At 45.0% G+C, this 14,192-nt stretch overlaps 1 protein-coding gene across 1 annotated transcript in view; it reads right to left on the reverse strand.

Annotated features, from left to right (window-relative positions):
• The window catches only part of TMCO4 (transmembrane and coiled-coil domains 4), a 37,493-nt gene that overhangs the window by 7,168 nt on the left and 16,133 nt on the right, over window positions 1–14,192 (reverse strand). The window contains exons 8-12 of the mRNA XM_036396144.2: window positions 13,753–13,917; window positions 13,131–13,267; window positions 11,590–11,674; window positions 7,866–7,983; window positions 4,885–5,002 (exon numbers count right to left, since the gene is read on the reverse strand). Coding sequence (XP_036252037.2) covers window positions 4,885–5,002; window positions 7,866–7,983; window positions 11,590–11,674; window positions 13,131–13,267; window positions 13,753–13,917 — 623 coding nt within the window. The remainder of the gene's footprint in view (window positions 1–4,884; window positions 5,003–7,865; window positions 7,984–11,589; window positions 11,675–13,130; window positions 13,268–13,752; window positions 13,918–14,192) is intronic.

Raw genomic sequence — 14,192 nt, forward strand, 5'->3', positions numbered from 1 at the left:
GTGCCATGTCTCTCCTCAGCAATGTGATATCCTATAAATCCACCTCATGGGGATTTGCAGGAGGTTTAAACCTTCCCCTTCCCCCAGTGTCACCAGGGCAGTGACACCTTCGTGGTATTTCAGTGACATTCAGCTCCTATCAATAATTCAGCTGCTCTAATTGCAGCATCTCAAACACATGATGTGCACAAGGTGTCAGCAAAGTCAGCCTTCCCCCTGATTAACACTTCTAATTGGCTGCTGCACTGGGATTTTGTTTCCATGTTAGCTGAGAAGGTCAGAATGGGAGCTCAAAGGGAGCAGAGAAATAACACAGAATCAGTTTCTGTGTTCCAGCAGAAGACAGGAAATGAAAAGCTGAATTTTCTATCCATTACTATCATTATTACTATTATTATTACTATTATTATTACTACTACTACTACTAATAATAATAATATCCTACCTGTCTGGGCTCTGTGTGGCCATTCCTGAAGAATCCAGCTGAACAGCACTTTGGGAAAACTCCCACTGCTTTGCTCCACAAAGGGCTGGGATGGGGAAAGCTGCCTGCAAAGCCAACAGCTACAGACCTGCCCACTGCAAACCAGGAAAGAACAGGGGGTGCAGTGCCTGCACTTGCAGGAACTGTCCCATTTCCACATGCAAAGTGCTCTAAGGGGGAATAGAAAATCTGTCAAAGGTGATTTGTGATGCCAGTTGTTATGTTCCACGGGAGATAGATGTGCTGGCATCACAACTCTGCTGGCTCTGCAGAGGAACAGTGAATTTCCTCTGCTGGACTGGGTTTGATGGAAATACAGACCACCTGTGAGTCACTCAAACGTGGCACTGGTCCCCTCAGCTCCTCTGGAGCTGGAGGAGAAGCTGCAGTCCCAGGAATTCAGCCCTGCCTAGGGTAGCTGGGGGCTGTGAACACTCTACACACTCCACAGCTGATGTGGGAATCCCCTGTGGAAGGATACACACGTGTTCCAGGCACCAAGGGGGAATGGGAAAATCCCTCCTGTAGATCTGCAGGAAACTGTGGCTCTCTGCTTGTTCCCAGTTGTGGGAATTTGGGAATTTGGGCACCAACCTTATGAAATATGAGTCCTGTAAAATGGTTCTCTGTGCCTTAGAAGCAGCTGAGCATCCCCAGGCTCCCACAAAGCACATCCAGCTCGAGCAGTCTGTGTGTGCTGCAGCAAGGAGGGACATCAGCCTTTGAGGTTTGTCAGCCACAAAGCAAAAACAAACTGCAAGTTATTAATGGCCTCCTTTGCACTTTTCTTTTGGAAAAGCTTTTTCACTTTCTTCCTCTGTTCTAACACAGTGACACTGCCAGCACTCTCTGCTTGTGTCCCAAAGGGAAAAACATACTGAATATGTATTTAATGTGGGATTCTTGGAGCTCCCAAATCAACAGCAATGAGGAGCACAGAAGATGAAGCCACTGATGATTCCAGGGCTGTGGAAGCCATCCCTGTGACCTCACAGCCTAACAGACAGATGGAATTGTTTCCACAAGGCCCTGGATGTTGCCCTGAGGCAGAGGGGCTCTCCCAGCTCCTCCAGGCAGCTGCCTGGAGCCGAGTTCTGCTCCAAACTCTTGTTCCTCTGATCCTGCCCTTGGGGAGGTGGCACAGCTCACTGGGAACAAGTGAAACAAAGGAGCAATGACATACTGGCAACCTTTTTTTGCCTTTCCAACTCCCCAGGGTTCTTAATTAATCCACATTTTGTAACCACAATTAATTCTTTGCTGCAAGTCTTGGGAATACAGTGGGAAAAGCCACAATTTAATGTGCTTGGAGAAAAAAAGCCTGACTCACAGAAGTGACAAATCAATTGGATTTTACAAAATTCAGACTTTCCATCTGCTTGTGGTATTGATGTACCTGACTGCCTTGAAGCTGTCTTCCCTCATAATGGAATTTTGGTCCCTTTTCTGAGAGCTGACAGGAGGTTGGATCCAGGTGGGGGGTTGGTCTCTTCTCCCAGTTGACAAGTGAGAGAACAAGAGGAAACAGCCTCAGTCTGTGCCAGAGGACATTTAGATTGGATATTAGGGGAAATTTCTCCATGGAAAGGGCTGTTCAGCCCTGGCACAGGGCAAGGATGGCATTCCCTTCCCTGGAGGGATTTAAAAGCTGTGTGGATGTAGCACTTGGGGACGTGGGTTAGTGGTGGCCTTGGCAGTGCTGGGGGAACAACTGCCTCAAGGGTCTCTTGAGAGCTTTTCCCCCCTCACCAATTCCACAATTCTAAGATCCATCCCTGCTCTCCCCTGGACTTCCAGCCATGCATCCTCACTGCCTCTAAACCTGCAAGTTCATCCCTAACTGCTGCTGCTGTGAAACTGCCCATTCCTGACTTGTTGCTGACTCCTGAGCCTCCCTGAAGGTGCTCCTTGAGCAGTTCTGCAATATTCAAATATTAATTCAGATTGCACTGAACAAACTCCTCTGGGAACAAACAGCAATCAGGATAATCCCCTGCAGCTCCACAGCTTCCTTGATCTCTAACAGGTGCTGTCAAATAAATCCATAGCATAAATCAGCCCCTTTGTAACCATGAGGAAGGATTTTATAACTGCATTTGCTGAGTGGGAGGATATTTTTCTCTCTGCTTTTTTACTGACAGTCAGATAAAATCACACTAATCAAGAGAGACATGAGATGGAGGCCTTGGAGGTGAATTGCTGTTTATACTGAGGGCTCCTAATCCTCCACTCTTTTGAGAATTCTGGTGCTACAGCAAAGAGAACCAAGCTGGTTGGATACAGACCAGTTTTCATTATGGATGGACCAGAGGATGCCAAAACCAATGATGGTGCTTCATAATATTTTCATGCTGAGCCCTTTGCATCAGCTATACTTTATTGTTCTATCACAGCTTGTCCTTCTCCTGGCAGGACACTCACAGGGACCTCCAACAAGGGCAACTGCAGGAGTGGAGCTGGTCTCCATAAAGAAAATACCTGAATCACTATATATCTCTGAATATCACTTTGTATTTTTTTGTTATGCTACTGCACTGTACTTGCAGCAAAATCCATCTTTGCTTTCTTGCCACTTTAAAAAATATTGCCCCTGGATATTTCCTTCCCCATTCCTGTTCCTTTTATTTCTAAAATGTTCACCAAAATGCACTGTATTTCTTCCCATGGTCTGGAAAATGGATCAAGGCAATGACACCTACTTAACATATATTTTTCCTCCCCAAAGCTTTGCAGTGAGATGAAGGAAGTGTCAATTCCTTCTGAAGGAGAGCAGCACTGGGACTGACTGCTGGCAGCAGGCAGCCAGGATGCAGACACATGGCCCTGGGAGATGAGCAGAGAGCAGCTCTGCAAACCTTATTCATTCAGTGAAATGTAAATCTGCTCCTCTGAGGGAAGTGGAGAAGCTGCTGTGATCCAGGCAGGATAAAGTGTGCAGGCTCCAGGGGTTTTCAGCTTCAGGAGGCAGAGAGTCATGAGAAGGAGGGTCTCTGAAGAGAACTCAGAAAGAGAGGGGTGACATGGACTGACTGACAGGAAATGTAACCCCATGCCACCACTTGGCATCTTGGGCCATTTTCATGCCAGCAACAGATGTCAGAGAGCAAATGAGTACTGGCAGCTCTGGGATGGTGAGAAAATGGATGTGGGAGTGTGGAAATGCTGACAACCCAGAGAGATGCAAAGATGCATGGGCCATGTTTAAAAGCCTCCACGAAACCCCCTCCTCCTGGGAAGCCCCTGTTTTGTTCCTCCAAGGCTCCATTCTCTCTGCTCAGCACCAAGCCCTGCTTGTGCTGCCAAGGGCTGTGCAGAGCTCAGTTATCATGAATGAAATGAGTTGAGAACAGTTGGGTATTTATAGGCTTAGCAAGCTGGTGCTCCAAAAAATCTAAAAGCTCTTCAAAGTGCCTTTAGCTCCAGAGCAGCACTGATGGTCCCTGCCAGCTTGTGGGGACACTTGGGAAGAAGAGCTGACCATGGAAATATCCTGAGCTTTGTGTTGGGCATCTTCCAGTTTGCAGAGAGTAAACAATAAATTAAAACATTAAGAAATGGAAAAAATACAATGGCATGCCCAAGATTTCTGTGGATATGGATACACAAGATAAGCTCTGCCTGGTTTTCTGTGGAAGAGCCAACAACATGGTGATGAGTGTAAGATAATTGAGTTGAATATTGCTTAGATATATTGCCAGATGTTCTAACAGTGGCTTATCACTAATGACACCAGACAGCTTTGAGGAAGTTAAATGTTTCCCAGATATACCAGTGAATCTCTCCCTGTTTCCCGGAGACACACTCTGAAAAGGCAGCAGGACCTGGCAAACCAACAGTTGTTATCACAGAGCTTCTGTAATTCCAAAGCAGTTCCAGCTCCTGCAGCCCTGGGGACCAAGGTACAAGGGCCAGGAGCCTGGCCCTGCCTGAACCTGAGCACTGTGGAGGCTCCACCAAGATAAGATAGTGGGTAGCACCTGCCATGTGCGTGTTTGAGATCCACGTTTTCCAGGTGCTGATCCCACCTCCCCAGGATCCACTCTCACAGGGCTTGGGACTCAGCTCTTTCCAACCCAGACCATTCCATGATTCTCTGACAGCAAGGCCCTTCTTGAGGGCTGACAGAATTTTCGATCTCCACTATGAGATATGTCAGAACCAAAAAAACCCAAACATATCCAACAGGAGAGGCAGAGTCTCATTGTTTTGCTCAGTGTTGAGCACTAGCTGGGCCAACAAAATCCAGAGGGAAGTGTGGATAAGTGTTCTCTCAAAGTCAGGAAAGAGGGACAATGTACCTAGAGGGGCTCTCTTCAGTCCCCAGCTTCCCCAGTGCAGTGTGGGGTTGCAGTGCTGCAGGCAAAGAATGATGGAGAAAAAATGAGAATATGAGAACTTACCACAGAGGAAAGGTCCATGTTCACCATCCTCCTGTCATCCAGGTCGACTGGCTGGAGGCCTGCAACATTGAGCTGGACAGAGGAGGTTCTGTAAACAAAGCTCAGCAGCCAGTCCCCCCTGGAAGCAGAGAAGAGTGGGAATAATCTTGTTGCCCAATCAATGCCATGTGGAATCAAAGAATTCCAGAACAGTTTGAGTTGGAAGGGAGCTTAAAGCTTATCCTGTTCCACCCCCCACCATGGGCAGGGGCTCCTTCCAGTAGATCAGGTTGCTCCAAGCCCTTTCCACCCTGATCTGGAACACTTCCAGCGTGTTACTACTTAGACCATGAGAGTGGAAGTGCTGGGAAGCACAGTGATGTCTGGACCAAGACCTGCTGCAGGTCTGTGTGAGGTAGCAACCACACCAGGAATGACTTGCTGGATTCAGGGCAGGTTCCTGGGACACAGGGGTGTAAGTCTGAACTGAATTCTGATCCATGGCTGTTGTGTCTTTACTGCAGTGAGTTTAAAAATCTGACCCTTCTGTTTATTTCTATGTTTGCTCAGGGTTTGCACATTGACATATTTGATGCTTTTAACGTACTGGTATGTTCTCCAGGCCATAAAGCTGCAAAAGTGATGAGACCTACAACACTGATGTTGTGACATAAATATTGACTGTGAAGCTCCTGGGAGTGCTCCTGATTTATAGGTGCTGTAGAAATACATGGCTTCAGTGACAGAACTAGGAAGGGTTTGTTCCCACTCTAAAGCAGTGCCATAAGTCACTGTGACAGTTTCAGGGTAGACTGTAGCATGAAGAGAGAAGGAAATACAATTCTGAGCTGAGCAACAGCATAAAATCTGGGTACCAAAATGCCACTGTACTCTACAGAGCAGATTTAAGTGGTACATGAGTGAGATTTGTGCTCTGTGATGGCAGCAGGTGAAATGCTCCTGGCAAAGGTGCCCATTCCTGGCTACTCCCAAATAATCCACACTAGGAGTTGTAAGTCTATGCAGAGCCCTCCAAAACCTTTACAACACATTCACACTGCTCAGGTGTTGGTTCTTTCAAAAGCTGAGCCAATCCAACTGATTTGGGTGAGGTTTCCCACTGGGAATTTGCAGCCCTGCTGTTTAAGTGGGAGGGAACAGCTCCAAGAGCTGACAGGGCTCTCACTTGCCCTGTCCCCTCATATTCCAAAGCCAAAGGAGAACAAGAACTGAAGCTCAACAGTTGGGCTCAAATCTGATCTCACAGGAATTCTATTCAGTGTAATTCATCCAACCTAAACAGAGTTACTCCTGAAGTGACAGAATGAGGCCACCCTTTGTGCAAGCAAGAGACCAGAGAAATCAGAATCAGGTGAGGCCTTACCACAAAATGTTTGTATAATCTTTCTCTGTACCTCAATCCTCACAGAAATTCCCTAAATCTCTCAATTCCCTCCTCTAGCTGCCCCTCAGGTTGCCTGAATAACCCTCTGGACGCATACACACTGTATTTCATTCCAACAGCACAGTCAGGATTAGAAACTGTAACAAATCTTTTTTGTGTCTCTGTGTGTGTTATAGGAAATGGATACAATAAGCAGTGATACAGTGAAATTTCTTTTTGTAGAACACAGACAGGAACAATATTTTCTGGGTAAACTCAGTTATATGCAATGATTTCTATGATTTATGGCTTCTTGGAGGAACTCAGAGCACTCCCAGGGAGGCAGCTTTTCCTAATGGTACAGGAAGAAACACTGCAAGTGGTGTTTACATCTGGCATCCCTGAAAATCCTGGGATCCAAAGAGGACAAAAGCAACAATTCCCAGTCTAGCTGAGAGATAGGATTGATAATTTGTTGTTTTAACCTTGAATACTTTTAATTAATTTATTTAATTATTCTTTCTAAGTTCAAACATTCTGTTAAAATCATAGTAACACAGCACTTCCCCACCTTCTATGTACATGTGTAGGCATCCATATGGATGCATGCATGGGAAACACCAGCAGCATTTTCACCTCTCCTTGACCCAAGGGCTCACAGCTTTATAAACTGTCTTGACTTGAAGATTCTTTGCTAATTTTCTTGCCTGGTTATTTCTCAATTTATTTCCCCATGTTCTTAGTCTTCCCCGCTTATTCCTTGGTTTTAATTTCCCCTTATCTAATTGTGCTGGTAAGCAGTGTTCCTGCCACAATTATCTTCCAAGACACAGTCATTAGGTTTGAAGCTGTCACTTGACTACTTAATAGCTTTTCTGAGATTGCTTCAGCTGTTTCAGACCTCTGAACCTCCCTCTTCTCACCCAGCAGCTCCTATAACTCTGCAAACACTTGTCTGCTTTTATTTCTAGAATGTTTTTCAATGTGGTTTTAAAGGGCTGGTATTTGTTTTGAAGGCAATCTTTGTATTCTTTCATATCCTTACTAAATTTGCTACAGCTATTCCAGTTATTCTTCCTTTGCAAGTTAAATATCTTGTTCATGTGGACTGTCTTGTCCAGAAACCCACTCCAGATATAAAACCCTTAAATTTGCTTGAGCTCCTTCCCTTCCATTGTGATTTTCACATATTTTTCCCCATAAGCAGCCACAAGTGAACTGCATCTTAAAGCTTTTACAGATTCTAATTCCCAATCTTTAAGTCAGCAAACTTAACTGCTGTATTTATAGTCCTTGACACAAAGCTGAGATTTAAAGGGCCTTCAGAATACATCAGATTACACACACAAACCCAGCCACTTTAGGCTGTGAGTGGCAGAACACTGTCCCTCTATGAATACAAGTTTCCAGTGGCACAAAGAGCCAAGAGCTGCATCAAACAGCCTCCAGGTGCCTCCTGAAGCTGCCATCTCAAATGGATCTGAGGCAGAGGCCTGGAGGGAGGAGGCTCTGGCACTGCTCAATCAATGTCTCACCAGCACTCACAAAGTGCTTGAAAGGGATAAATGCCCCAAACCATTTCCAGGCTAACAAGGCTGGGCACTGAGCTCCCACTGACCTGCAGAAGCCATTTATGATCCTGCCTGACACCACTCTGGTGAGAGCTCTCCAGTGCTTGGCCTCTCCTTCCACTGGAGCTCCCAGTAAGACAACATCTTCAATGATCCCTTGTGAGTCTGTCAAGGTGAAAGCACAACAGTTCAGATTTAGAAGATGGAACAGAAAATATTCTTATGGGAAGTGTGTTCAGATGTGCACAAAAATAATAATTTAGGTGAAAATCAATTTGATTGAAAGATAGAAACAATGGAAAGGAGGATCATAAATAAAACTTTGCATACATCTTAAGTGTCCACAATTCACCTGGAGTTAGTAAATGTGAAAAACTGAGATCCTCAGACAGTGCAAAGGACCAAGCACTGGAAAGGAGAAGTGGCCTGGCCTCAGCCCAGAAAGGTGCTGTTCAAGCAGCCAGCCTCTGGAAAGGTCTGGAAACCCCTGGAAAGGTCTTTCTGCAGACTCACTGATGTGGGTTTGCACAGAGCTTTGAAACAGGTGAAGGGGTCTGAGATCCCACAGTGTGAGCAAATGTTGTCCTACGTGAAGCATGAGGAGCTCTTGCCACAGCTGATTCTATGAAAAACATGACCTGAACATGCAAGGGGAAATCCCAAATTGTTAATATTGATTTGGAAGTAGCAACAATGGAGGCACTTGCCAATACCCAGTGAAGATCCACCAAACTGCTTTGATTTCCTTCTGCTGTAACCTGAATGCCCAGGGCCTGATTTGCTGAACAGCATTGTTAACTTTTAAGCATAATAAATCTTCCTGACTTACCAGAGAGCTGCAGCTGGGCAATTTCAGGAGGAATAATGATGGAATGAGAGATATTGGGCAGCCCTGCAACTTTCCTAAACTCCTGAACAATATATCAGTATCTTCCATAAATCTTTGTAAAGAGAGATGAATCCTCTGATGCCACAGCAGTTAAATGGAAGACTCATGAGCAGAACATTCCAAATCCATACTCGGCACCTGTGGGAGACCAGGCTAAACCCAACATTTGAGGGAGAGGTTCTGCCTGGGCACTTTTCAAATGCAAATCACTTAGCTTCCTTCCCTGATAGCAGTAAAGGATTGGAGCTGCCTGCAGAGCCTGCATCCTTCTCTGCTGTGTAAATCCCGTGCCTGACAAATTCAAATGAGCTCTCCTGGAATTATTTCTTATTGCAGAGCAATTTTTGCACCAATCAAAAAGAGCAAAGAGCAATTCAATTTTGTGAGTGTAATCTGTGAGCAATAAAGCCCTGTACCCATAATTATGGGCAATGAAAAGGAAGCACAGAGTCTTGCAGGAAGCTTGTCCCAACCAAGGTTCTAAATTCCATGTCTGTGGTGTGAGCCAAGTGAATAAACAAGCAGCTAATTCATCAGGATCCTGAAAGTTTGGGCAAGGTGTTGGAAGCTTTTGTTTCTCCAATCCTTTGTCCAGTTTATTGCTTGCTTAGAACAAAAAAAAAAGTTTAGCCTTGGCTGAAAAATGTTCATTTTCTTTGAAATGTTGACAGGATAGAAACCTGGGAACAGATCACTGGCCTGCAGAGCAGCTGAGGCTCAAGATAAAGGAAATCTATTTCACAGTTTGTAAATCTTTTAGATGATGAGGAACAATAAAGTCTGTAAAAGCAGTGAAAAAAAAATTACTTAACCATTTACCCTCATAGAGAGTGGCTAATGAATAAGGAGTTTTATAAAGGAAAATTTCCAACCAAGTCCAAGCAGGTGAGAACAGAGTGAGAATGAGAGGCCAAAATTCAAACCTGATTAAGATGATTTCTCCAGAAAAGGTGTGGAAGAAAGAAGCTGTCCCAGAGATCATAACCAATTCTGGGAGCTGGGCTTTGCTGTACCCTAGGGATGCAACTCACTGGGAAAGGGAAAGCACCTCAGCACATCAGTCCTGACTGGAGGGAGAACAGCACTGGAATTCAGCTCTGGCTTTGTACAGATGTTCCAGGGCAGAGCTGGCTGCAATATTCCCAACATTGAGCACAGCAGGGATCACAGCCCAGTGGGATACTGGTCACATGAGCTGTGATCAGTACAAACACTCAGTGTGTGACACCTCACCCCTGTCACACACAGCTGGGTTTCAAGGTTTGGTCTCTGCTGGTAACAGCCATTATCAATTTGCATTAGTTTGCTAATTGCTAAGTATTTACTAAAAGGCATGGGAATCACGATGAAGAAATCAGAGCAATGATCCTCCCACTCAGTAACGTGTCTCTGATGGCTCATTGACTCCAGCTCCTGCCATAATGGCATTTTCTGGAAACCTGCTGAGTTCTGGCTCCCGAAGTGATCCGTGATGAAGTATCCCGAGGTTGTTCCATTGCTTTGCACAGAAGCATTTGAACAGAATCTGTGTTTCTGCCATGGTGTTTCACTGGCCAATCCATCATTAGCTCTTTGTCCTCAGAAATGCCAGTGCCATCTGGATGCAGAGCCCTGCATGACGAGGCCGTATGTTCCTTTCGTGTGAGACATCCACGTCCAAACCCAAATCAGTCTCAGCTGTCCCAGGTCCCAGCTCTGCCCCTTCTGTGGCTTGCTCTGGAATGTGCCTGTGAGAACGCCTTGGCAATCTGTGCTAAACATGCTGCTTTTCATCTCACAAACAGCTCAGCTTTCAGAATTCAATTAAAGAACTGAAAAATCAGTGTACAGTGGGAGCTGCTCTGATACATCACCACAGTACTTGGATTTCCTTGCAGTGGCAGCCAACCTTCCAGACCCCTAAGGATTTCCTCCCTAAGCTATGGGATCGTGTCATTCCAGAGCCTGCAGACTGAAATAAAAACCTGGAAATACCTCAGCCCTTGGCATTCTCAGGACACAAAATGTGTAGATCTAGGGCCAGATTAGGATCTGGGTTCTGGCTCCAGTGTAACTCCATAAGGATTATTCTGGATTTGATTATATTTATTTTGAGAACAGAATTCCTGTATTTCAAGACTTTTATCTTAAATCACAAGTGAAGTTCTGGCACACAGCTGTCAATCCTGACCTTCTCCATCCTCACTTGACTCTGTTCCCACCTTCTTGGACTTTACTGGACATTTTCCTTTATAAAATTCCCTAGTTATGATTTACTGTGAAGTAAGTGGTTAATGAGTTCAATTGCTACGTGGGGGGAAGGCAGGCTGCACGCACTCACTGCTGACTCAACTCCAAGATACAATTTTCATCAACTGATCATAATGATTTTACACTTTTCTTTTTTTACTAAATTAAAAATAGAAATCTATTAATAAACAGAACCACAATGGGTAATAAATTGGCAGATGGTTTTATACTTGACTTTGGGGGAAAATTACCATGAAAATAGCAGATGACAGTGGCATTTCAGAGACTTAAATGGAAGGCAGAACTCAGGGAATCAGATACAAGAGCTGCAGAGAGCTCCCAAGAAAGGCAAAGCATCCTCTGCTGGGATCAGGCAGTGCACAGGCAGCTCCAGACTGATCACAAATGTCACGTTGTTGTTCACAGACCAAAATGACCCACTGAAACCCCTCAAGTGAAGACAGCAGATTTTTTCTGCTGGACTGGGGGAAACAACAGAAGAATTTGGCTCCAAAGGCACTTAAACCTTGGGGTTTTTAAAATTTTATTCCCATCCTAAAAGAGCCAAGCTGTATTCTTCCTCTTGGAAGAAAAATTTCTCCACCAGGAGTAAGGAAAATAAAAGAAAAAATGGTTTAGAAAGTGAATGTTACCTTTTTCCTGAGCCATTTCCTGCAGGCAGAAGTAAATGACTCTGGCACCCAGGCTGAAGCCAATCAGAGTGACAGGTCTCTGGCCCTGAGAAAGAAGGAGAGGAAAAAATTGCCACCAAATGGTGTTTTCTCTGGAAAGAGATCAGGCTGGGGATCCCTGAGAGCCTGAGACACAGAGCACCTGCTTGTGAAATAGTGGAGGAATTTGGTCGGTTTCAAAGGCATCAGGTCTCCTCAAAGTTATGCCCAGTTCAATATGAAGAATGCTACATATTTGTATTTTGTATGTTTTGATTTTCAGAAAATCAACTGAAAACAATCTAGTGATCAGAAGTTACAACAAAGGGGATGTTTCAAACAGAACCAAAACAGATGCTGTTGTTGGTTTGAAATTTCCAAAAACCTTATTCAAGGAACAAAATTTTCCTAGAAATGTTTCCATACACAGAAGAAGAAGCTGTAGTACAAAAATACTGACCACTTCCAGATTTCAGGCTGAGTGACAGCAGCAGCATGCGACGGTTATAAAAGATGATTTGGCTTTTAAGCTTTAAGCTTTTATTTTGAACAGCCTAATAAGATTTTCTGTAAGATTAAAGGGAGCCTAATCCCAACATCAATGAAAAATGGTCTTTGTAATATCCAGGGAGCAGGTGTGCAATGGGCACCCCAGACTTCTCATTAACTAGTTTTAGACTCTCCAGCATACTGGAATGTGTGTTTTCACAACAGCAAATGCTTAACAAGCAAGAACCAATGCCCCATAGTAAAAGAAAGGGCTTGTATGAAATAAAGTTTATTGAATTTTCTAGGATTGGGTTTTTATGAGAAATCAAGTTTGTTCCTCCTCTGCTGTTCCACCTTGCTGGGACACATGGCTCTGGGGCCACACCTTGGGCTCCTCTATGATCAGCAGTGCCTGGTGTGAGACAAACACGTGGCCAGCAAACACCAGCTCTGGCCCAGTAAATGATGGCAGGCTCTGGGGGGCAGAAATCTTTTATTGAGCCTTTTCAGAGAAACTTCTGTTACTTCTGTCAGGTACCAGCCCGTTCCCCTTCCCTGCAGGCAAAGCCACAGAGCCACTGGGCATTGGCTGCCACCCACTCTTCTCTCCCGTTGTTTTCCAGGTGCCTCTTAATGATCCATAAATATTTTTTAACACTTTGTATTCTCCCTTCCTTTTCACCCATCCTCACCTCCTGCTCTCTGACTTCCACTTGGTCAGTGGGCCTGGCTGTGTTGTGACATGGTTAAGCCAAGGCTCATTTATGACCTGGATCTCTTCTTCCTCATTGAAAAAAGCTTTAGCTTAAATGGAACAAATCTCAGCAGGATTTCTCTGATCCACTTGGGACCTCCTCCTTTTCCCCATTAAGCCAGATATCTGCTGGTCACCTTCACGCAGCACTCTCTGTGTTTTTGTTTTATTAATTTTTGTACCCTTAGAAAGATACCATTTAACCAGCATGAGTATAAAACTTCACCTCCCTGGGCCAGTCCCTTCCAGCTGTTACTCCTGGATAACTGTAGCCAGTTACCTGCTGTCTGCTGAGCAGGATGTGTGCAAGGTGCTTGCCCACTTCAGCAGAGCGATGCAGACACACTCCCCAGGGGTTGTCAATGACACTGGCAACAGTCAGGAGTGATGCTGGCCAAGTCAAGGCTGTCACAATCCCTGCAACACACACAGAGGTTCCTTAGAAAACATCAAAAGCAAGAGAGTTCACTGAAATTAAAGGCTAAGCCTAGGAGTTTATGTCATTTCCAGCTCTTCTTTCCTAATAGCTGTGTTGAGAAATGCTTTGCTGGACTAAAGATAAGAAAGAATCTGATGCTCTGGCACAGGGGGAATGCGTGCAACCCACATGTTGGGCCGTTTCTGTAGAGCAGTAAATGTGTAATAATAGAGGGAAATGAACAGTCCCAGGTGAAGGAAGGTGTTTCCAGCTGTAACTTGAACAGAATGACGCAATGACATGGTGGCTCAGCAGTCCAGGAAAGCACAGTTAAATTACAGGTGTGGTAGAGGAGGTTCTCAGGTCACTTCTGGGCAATGCCAGCACGGCCTCCTCCAAAACATTCCTTCTTCAGGAAAGCTCCTTTAACACTGAAACTGCACAACAGCCACTCAAGCACATCTGACAGGATTTAGTTTCTTACCTGACAAGACAGTGAATTTTAGGGCTTCTTGAGCCATCATGTTCACAAAGCCATTCAGCAGGGAATCCAAGGCGTTGCCAAGCTCCATCAAGTACTTGGATTCCCAGGCCAGGCAGTACTGCTCACTCGAGTGCAACATGCTGCTCCACGGGGCTGTGAAGCTCCCTGGGAAAGGTTGCAAAGATGGAATTCATGTTGGGAGAGAACACAATGGCTGATTCCTGGCAAGAGGAGCCCAACAGAGGATCAGAACAGAACCTGCAGGACACTGGAATATTCTAGCAATGCTATTAATGACAGATCAACACTGAAGGGCAGAGCAGAACTGTCAATTAATTAAAAGCCTTCCCACATTATTTCTTGCCCAAGCAATGCAGATCAGGTTGAGGCTGCTGATCAAAGTGACACAAGATCCCCACTGTAGTCTGTCTTATTATTAC

The sequence above is a fragment of the Molothrus ater genome, chromosome 23 (genome assembly GCF_012460135.2).
Source record: "Molothrus ater isolate BHLD 08-10-18 breed brown headed cowbird chromosome 23, BPBGC_Mater_1.1, whole genome shotgun sequence".
Taxonomy (NCBI): domain Eukaryota; kingdom Metazoa; phylum Chordata; class Aves; order Passeriformes; family Icteridae; genus Molothrus; species Molothrus ater.